The sequence below is a fragment of the Saccopteryx bilineata genome, chromosome 3 (genome assembly GCF_036850765.1).
Source record: "Saccopteryx bilineata isolate mSacBil1 chromosome 3, mSacBil1_pri_phased_curated, whole genome shotgun sequence".
Lineage (NCBI taxonomy): Eukaryota > Metazoa > Chordata > Mammalia > Chiroptera > Emballonuridae > Saccopteryx > Saccopteryx bilineata.
Window position 1 is genome coordinate 82,376,381 of NC_089492.1, and position 8,570 is coordinate 82,384,950.

The 8,570-nt window shown below is 41.7% G+C and overlaps 1 protein-coding gene across 2 annotated transcripts in view; it reads left to right on the plus strand.

Moving 5' to 3' along the window:
* The window catches only part of RIPK2 (receptor interacting serine/threonine kinase 2), a 35,511-nt gene extending 30,065 nt beyond the window's left edge, over window positions 1-5,446 (plus strand). For both annotated transcript variants that reach the window (XM_066266484.1, XM_066266485.1), the window contains 4 exons: window positions 1,292-1,381; window positions 2,375-2,468; window positions 3,941-4,093; window positions 4,665-5,446. In XM_066266484.1, the coding sequence (XP_066122581.1) occupies window positions 1,292-1,381; window positions 2,375-2,468; window positions 3,941-4,093; window positions 4,665-5,002 (675 nt within the window). In that variant the 3' untranslated portion in view covers window positions 5,003-5,446. The remainder of the gene's footprint in view (window positions 1-1,291; window positions 1,382-2,374; window positions 2,469-3,940; window positions 4,094-4,664) is intronic.
* The last annotated feature ends 3,124 nt before the right edge of the window (window positions 5,447-8,570 follow it).

Consider the following 8,570-nt stretch of genomic DNA (forward strand, 5'->3'; position numbering starts at 1 on the left):
TTTAAAACTGTTAATTTTTAGAAGGAATTTTGGCTTTCTAAATAAAGTAATTTAAAGTATACATTTTCAAATACTTCAATATGACTTAATAATAGTATTACTTTCCTCATTATTAATTTCCTATACATACTGTGTTCACTTAAATTTATTGTAGTTATTTTTTACTTTAAAAAAAATCCTTTTATCAGTTCTGAGAAACTGGTTGGGCAAGAATACACTCTCCATTGGAGAGGTGAGATCACGAGGGTACATGGAAGTAAGTGACACAACAACTAGTTAATGGCAGAGCCAAGAGTAGATACAAATTTAATAAGATATTTCATAAAAGAAATTTCTGAAAACAAAAATCACCATTTAGGGTAAGTTGTTATATTTGAGTATTTTACTTACATAATTTCTTAACCACGTCCAATTAAAGCAGTGATTCTCAAAGAGTGCGCCAGGGCACACTGGTGTGCCCTAGAAGATTTCCAGGTGCGCCCTATGGTATTCCAGAGAAATATGTGCCCGTTGGGGACCAAAAAACCAACCGGGTTTTTGGAGTTTAGATTTTGGGGGGACAGAGGTGTGGGGAATTGGCTGTAAGCTGACAGCCTGCCTAACCCCCCACCTCAGTTGCCTGATTAGGTTGCAAAAGGCTGTTAAGCTGTGGTGCTAGATTGTTTACACTACCCCCCATGTTCCCTGGAAAGACTGGAGGCAAGTTTCTTCTATTCTTTGTTTGGTGTAAAGTTAAGATGATATGTATGGTGGGGGTTTTCTACACTCAACACAAGAGCAAAAAGAGAGGAATTCTTCAATGTATTGATGAGGAAATGAGAGTTTGCCTTTCAAATATATGCTCAAACATTGAAGAAATCGCTAGGACATATCAGGCTCATGTTTCTCATAAACACAAGAATGAAAAAACTTAACACATTCACGCTGGGACCTGCCAAATTTACTAAATTTTACTAAGAATGTATCTATATGTATAAAAAGATAACTTTTTTGTCGTTTTATTTTTCAACTCCTCTATTTCACAAATTCTAAAAAGCATAACTCAGAAAATGTAACATAAATATGTTTTTTAATGTCAATAAATTTAATCTTGTATTTATTTCATTTAATTACCATAAAAACACGCTTGGACTTTATTTTTTTTCTTTAATATTTGACTTAATTATTATAACATATTTCTCAGAAATTTGTATATAGTGCACCTACTATTATTTGTAGGATTTAAAATGCGCCCTGACTTCAAAAAGTTTGAGAACCACTGAATTAAAGTATATATATGCTTTCATTCCAGTTACAGAGTGCTTCGAGTACTATTCACTTATGTGACAAGAAGAAAACGGAGTCATCTCTGAACGCATCCCTAGACCATGGTCCACAAGAGGTAAAAAATATTATGTTGACGAACTCAAAATGTGAGAATAGGAAAAGTCATTTAGTCTGACTCCTTCCCGTATGAGCAGAAAACTAGCCTGGAGAGGTTTAGGATCTGTCAGGTAGGCTCTGGCAATCCACAACTGGAAATACAGCTTTCCGAATTCTTAGTTCATTGTTCATCTCCTCAAAGCACAGGCCTAGTGGCTTCCTTGTTTGGCACTGACTTCTGTCCCTGTCATTGTTCTGTGTGATAAATGGTGGTTATACCTGCCTGTCCTTTCCTTTTACACTGATTAATAAAAGGGAAATGCCATTTGTGTGTGTCCATGAAGAAAGACCTTAGAAGCATTCATTCAGGCTTATTTCATATTGGTCATTTCTCATAAGAACATGTATATTCAGAAAATCCCTTCAAAATGAACTTTAGAGCACACAGTACGTGGTCTCTGAATCACTTTTACATACATGATCTCACTGTATCTCTGAGCCTACACATGCACATTTTCAGATAGATATTACAAATATCACACAAAAAGAACCCGAGAGCCAGAGGGCTGAAATGCCTTGTCAGGGGTGAATGTGTAACTCCATGATGGAGCCAGGAGTGGGCCACGCTCCCCACCACTTCTCCACAGCCCCTCCGTGTGGAAGGGACCTGGGGCACGGAGAGTCGCAGGGGCTCTAAGTCAGAGTGGCCGGAGTTGCAGATTTCACATCTCCCATCAACTGTACAGAACCTCTGAAATCACCTAGCAAATACTGAAAACATAATTTCTGATATATTTAATTACTGTACCTACTCCCCCAATTTGAGTTGATTTTTAAAAAGGGATTTTTTTTGTTTATTTAATAAATGTTTCTTTACTTTTGTAAGGTATAATCTGTAGCAGTTTTGATTCTTTATGATAAGCCAAAAGCAAGAACTATTTAGAAAATATAGCTGTATAACTTTTAAAATGATTTTTCATTAACCTAATTGTTTATCCCCTGTTTACCTTAGGAATCGTGTGGATCCTCTCGGCTTCATAAGAGTAGTGGTTCTCCCAGAACCTTAAGGTCCCTGGCAGCTCCTCAAGACAATGACTTATTGTCCAGTACGTAAAGGTTTTAATCAATGTCATCTGCATGTTTTCCGTTTTCCTTCAAGATGACATGTTTGTATGGCACAGGTCTTCTAGGGGCACTCACAGCTCATTTTTACAAAGGGCAAAGAATAAAGATGACCTAGGGATGCTCAACAAATACACTTACACAGTAAAGGTGTGCTGCTAGACACTACAGAAAAACATTCGAGAGCTTTCGCAAGAAGAGGAGCAGCGTGTCTAAGCAGCTACAGTGAGAGACGGAAGGTGACACGAGACGGGTGGACACAGAGCTTTGGCATCTCAGTGGGAGAGTAACATTTTTTTTTTGTATGCTTTCATAACAGCCTTGAGGAAAATAGTCCTCATTTTACAGATTTTTAAGATCAAGACTTCTGGGTCCTATAGTTAGTAGCTGGAAGATCCCAGACTTACAGCCAGGTGTTTTGATAAACATCTCCATGTCCCTCCACTGTACCATGTGGTCATCCTGGAGAACTCTTGCTGGCTGAAGGTTGTGCCTGTAGCTGTAATGGGCCTGTAGCTATGAAGGGATGGCACATAGGCTCAACCGCCAGAAAACACAGAACAGTGAATAGCTGGGATTAGCTGAAGAGGGGAATGGAAGGAGAGGAAAGGTCATGGGTGGAGTCCAGCCCCAGGCTGCACCGTCTGGGCTTTCTCATGGGTGGAGAGCAAGGGTGTGACATGATGATATCTTTTGCTTCAGGAAGACTCACTCATCTTGGCTGGACTCCATAGGATATTTTGGAAGGAAAAGGGGATGAGGTGCGGAGAGCAGTTAGGAGACTCTTGGTTTGTTGCTGTAGCACACAGTTGAGACCAGGAGGTCTGATCCGTGTACACATACAGGAGGGGGAAGGTGCGCCCAGTGTGTGGACTGGAGCTCTTACTGGGAGAACACTGGGGCTATTAACCAAAATAGCTTTTAAAGTTAAGATGCATAATTAAGTTTTGAATTTTTTTTAAATTTGAGGTGTTAGCAGCATACATGAGGGTGATGACCAGTGGGCTGCTTAAAATGTGAGACTGGGATTCCGTGAAGTCAGAAAATTTAATTACATAGACTTGGGAAGAGAGGTGACAGCGGAGACCCTGAGGCTAAACAGTTTTACAGAGGCGAGTGTAGAGTCATGTGTCACACACACAATTAGGGGACACATGTAACCTGCAGGAGGAGGAGGAAGACATGGAGGAAGAGAGGGCTGGGTAAAGAGTAACATTCCATGTTGTACTCTCCACAGGACAGATGAGCCAGATAGAAGTATGGTAGGACATTCGGTATAAATCCTTTTTTGTTCTAAAAACAATATGTTTTTGGAGCATTAGATTTATGAGCCGGCTTTACAGCATGAAGAGTTACAGACGTCAAGTACTCCTCTCTGACGGGCCCCAGGGTTGATACTGAAGCTCACAGGAATAGCGAAGGAATATCCTCCCCCAATGAAGATGTTGTTTTTCAGGAAAAGCCCAGGACTTCTCTACCCTGCTTCACTGCCCAGTAAATCACAGCTGGGACAACAGTGTGTCTGCGGCGCGGAGGGCCACATTCTGTGACCACAAGACCGCCCCATGCTCTTTAGCAATAAATCCACTCTCAGCCGAGGGAAGTTCAGGTAAAGATCTACCCATGAGACGCTTGTTAGTGATGCTGGTCACCTCACACTATACGCTCAGCAGATCTGCATTCAGTCCTTTCCGTTTTTCTTTATTTCCTCAGTGTGAAAATCTATACATTCTAAGTCAGCAAGCCCTGCCAGTCTCAGAACACGAGAAGGCTGCTGTGTAATCACAGACCTGGGGGATTCCAGGAACACCTCTCTTGGGAGGCATGCCGAGGAGGGGTGACCTAATACATTACTAAAGCCAAAGTTATTTTTATTTAACAGATATGCAGGTATCTTTTATATATTTTTTAAAAACCTGATAAATGGTTTTGCCCCACAATTTGTAGCATGTAAAAAGGCAGTGTTTTTTTTCTGGGAGGGGAAGGGAAGAGAGAACTCAAATACCTGAATATCTGCATGTCTCCTAAAAATTAAGAGCACCACCCAAAACACTGGCTTTCTGTATTAGCACCATCATAGTAGAATTAGGGTTTATGCCTCATCATCTCTTTTTTCATCTGACGTTACTCCTTGCTATGTATCTGTCCTCGCATTTAATTGTCACCCCTGCTCTGTGCAGAGCGCTCACAGCCGGGCGTGGCTCAGCAGTGGATCCAGAGCAAAAGGGAGGACATCGTGAGCCAGATGACGGAAGCCTGCCTTAACCAGTCGCTGGATGCCCTTCTGTCCAGGGACCTGCTAATGAAGGAGGACTATGAACTCATCAGCACCAAACCCACAAGGACTGCAAAAGTCAGGCAGCTACTGGACACTACTGACATCCAAGGAGAGGAGTTTGCCAAAGTGATAGTGCAGAAGCTGAAGGACAACAAGCAGATGGGCCTCCAGCCATACCCTGAAGTGCTGCCCACTGCTCGAGCACCGTCTTTAAATTTATTTCAGAATAAAAGCTTATAGGCAACTCTTTTTCAAGAAGAAAAGTCAGTTTATTAAAAGGTGTTTTATATTTCTGTTGTTCTGATCATACTGTTTTTATGAAATCCATATGAATATTAGAAGCTTTAATGAAGTTTCTTCTTCAGGTAAATATTAGTCTCTTCCATGACATTACAGTATTTTTTTAATTAATATAGTGAAAGTTTGCATTTTGCTAGAGTTTGATTTTTGTCTCCGGTTAATTGAAGCTATTTTTAAAATGTAATAATTACACTTTTCTTGTACATAGTGATGTCGGCAGGTGTTACATTTCTCACCTGCGTCTTCATGTTCACTTTCTGGATTATTTATGACTCGTCAGAGACACAGTCTGGTTTTCAGTGTGCCTGTGCACTCACACCTCCGCCTGCCATCCAGGGTCACTCCTCTCCCAGGAGTGTACATTAAACTCTTGTCCAGATCACATTTTTAAATGTTATTTATTGAATTCTTTTTTTAAACATTATTTCACAGATAAAACAATATAAAGTATATAAAGAAAAATATTAATCTTCCGACATGTGTTTCTACTTCCATTTCTGACCTCAGCCAACAACCACAAGGGGAGCAGTGTGACTTGTGCCCCTCTGTCCCTTCTGCCGGCTCACTTGGGAAAGGGTCTTCCTTGTAGTGTCACCGACACAACACCATTCGTAGCCTGCTTTCTGCACTGGGGAACATCACGCGCATTGGACCTCTCGCGCTTTCTTTTTACCTGCTGTGTGATACCATCAGGGTGGCTTTTTATTTTACTTACAATACAGTGTGATTTTTGGTTGAATAGGTTATGTCAGTAAGTGAAAACATACAAGGTATAATGGCCCTTTTCTGAAAATGTCTATTAACAATGTCAGCAAAAAGTGTGATACAGTACAAATTTGAAAGTACAAACTTTCAAAAACCACCACACCCACAGTATGGGAAAAAATGAAAAATGAATAAGAGCCCTGGCCGGTTAGCTACTTTGGTTAGAGCATCGTCCCAGCGTGCAGAGCGACTCCCAGTCAGGGCACATATAGGAAGAGGTCAATATTTCTGTCAGGATAGATATTTGGGAAATAAGTTGAAAAAAAAAAGTTTCTTTTGGAGGTTTTACTCTTTCTCTATACATATTCTAAAAGTTTAATTACTTTAAATTTTGATGGTTTCAAACTGGCCTTTAATGAGTTTGATGCTGTGACAATCTGACTGGTAAAGGAACTTGGCATGTGTTCCCCACTCTACCTACATCTAAAAACTTGGCCTTCCAGCCAGCCAGTCTGCATGCATGTGGTGCGTGCCCACCAGCCCCTTCCCCGTGATTTAACCAAAGGGGGCACGGTAGTCATCCACTGATAATGTGTTGTGACTAAGAAGAAGGTGTCGAGGGTTGGGGCATCTGCATGCAGTCCTCACCCCAGCAGGACTGCTGCCATCCCAGCAGCCAGTGCTCACTGTCACCTGCATCAATGACAGTGTTCAGGGAAGTGTGGTAGTGTGCTGCGCGTTGCTGGTCCAGAGAGAAGGGCCTGGCGCAGGGGAGACACTCGAATGTCTGTCTAATGGTCGTGCAGTAGAATGAACTGAAGACGGGACGAGGAAGTCGTGTCTGACATCGCCTCCCCCAAGACACTGCAAGTGCAACGCAGAGCAGAGGGGCCGCCTCAGGTGGGCTGCAGAGACGGCAGTAAATGACATTTGGATCTTGTGTTAAGGAAGTCCTTCTTAGTTCTTTCTCTAGCCTCCTGAAGGAAAGGAGAATGTCATAACTGCACCGTCACCTTTCCATCCCCCTTGTTAACAGAAAGCAGGCTTCAGGCTCAGAACTTCAGAAACAACACTTAACAAGAATTTTATCACTCTTTAAATTGTATTTTGTGGTATGAGTTTTCTATTTATAATATAGAAAGTTTCATTTTATAATATTCAAATAAAGACAAACTGATGCACTAAATTATACAAGTAGTACTTGAATGTGATGCCACTCACAGTAACAGGAGAATGACAGATGGGAAGGGAATTAACAATCGATAACGGCCTGTCTAACTGAGGAGTGCTAGATTTCACTGAGATGGCATTCTTCACACTGTATTTGGAGCAGTGCTACCAGAGTGGGGCACAGAGCAGCTGCCTTGGCACCACTGACGCGTGTCGGAAATGCAAATCTGTGGCACCACCTCAGACCTGACTCGCTCTTGGGTGGTGACGTCCAGGAATCTGTTGTAACAAACCCTCCACATCATTAGGCACATGAAACTTCAACACCCCTTGTTTTAAAATTAAAAAAAAAAAATAGAATTGTGCATATGATACTTTCACAAAATGTATTTTCCTTATGTCTGGTTGCCCGTGTCTGCAGAATATACAGTCTCAGACTGTATATTCTGAGGTTTGGTTAGAAAATTTTACATTGTTTTGCATCCAACTTGGATTCCCAAAACAAATTTGGTCCTGTTCTGTATTTTAGAGAGATCACTTAAGCATGAAAATCAGATCAACAGACTAGAGTCTAAAACTCAGCTCTTTAAGGAGTAAGTTCAGAGGAACAGAACTTGAGTGATGACCACAAGAAGCAGAGCTGACGAGGACAAGCAGGAAGCAAGACTGACTGCTGCAGGTTCCACTAGTGAGACAGGTGTCCTGCAGGAACTCCAAGCAGTGGGGCTGCTTTCCATTCCCCACCTTTGTCATTAACCCTCTTCCCACCCTCACCCTTTAGTCAAATATGCAGTTTCTTAATTTATGCAGGAAAAGTATGACCATTTGGGAGAACAGGAGAATCAGTAAATGATTGCATTTAGCCATCCTCACAAGCATCTCATTAGATTCAGAAATCGGTTTCTTCTCTAAAATCCCACCTCCCATCTCCCACAGAGCCTGGTTCCCACACTGCTCCTGCGTTTTCTCTCCTCCTCCACTCGACCCTTTTCATTCCTCTCAAACAATCCAGATTTCCTTTAAAAACAAAGCTTCTTTACCTATCTATCTATGCTTTTCCTGGAAAATTATTCTAACTGCCTCTACTCTTGTTACCAATTGCATCCTTAATTACTGAAAATTTGCTGTCATAAACTGACCAGAGGTGGTGCAGTGGATAAAGCCTCAAACCAGAACGTTGATGTCACAAGTTTGAACCCCCAAGATGGTTGGCTCTGAGTGCGGGCTTGTCAGCACGGGGTTGGTGGCTTGAGGAGGGAACCATCCTCATGATCTCAATGCTCACCAGCTTGAGCCCGAGGGTAACTGTAATGAAAAGCCCTAGGTCACTGGCTTGAGCAAGGGGTCACTGGCTTGGCACATATGAGAGGCTTTATAGACAAGGAAGTTTAATATACACTAAAGTGAAAGTAACTTCAAATGATGATGCTTTTCACCCTCACCTCCCTTCCTGTCTCTCTCTCTCTCTCTCAAAAAAAAAAAAAAAAAAAAAAAAAAAAGTGTTATGGAATTAATGACTCTCCAGGCTGAAAGGAACAATTACGTGCTGGATATGCCTCCATGTATTTGCAGGCATGTATTTGTGATCAGAAATGTCCACTGATAACAGGGTCTACTGCCCACTCAGCATCCT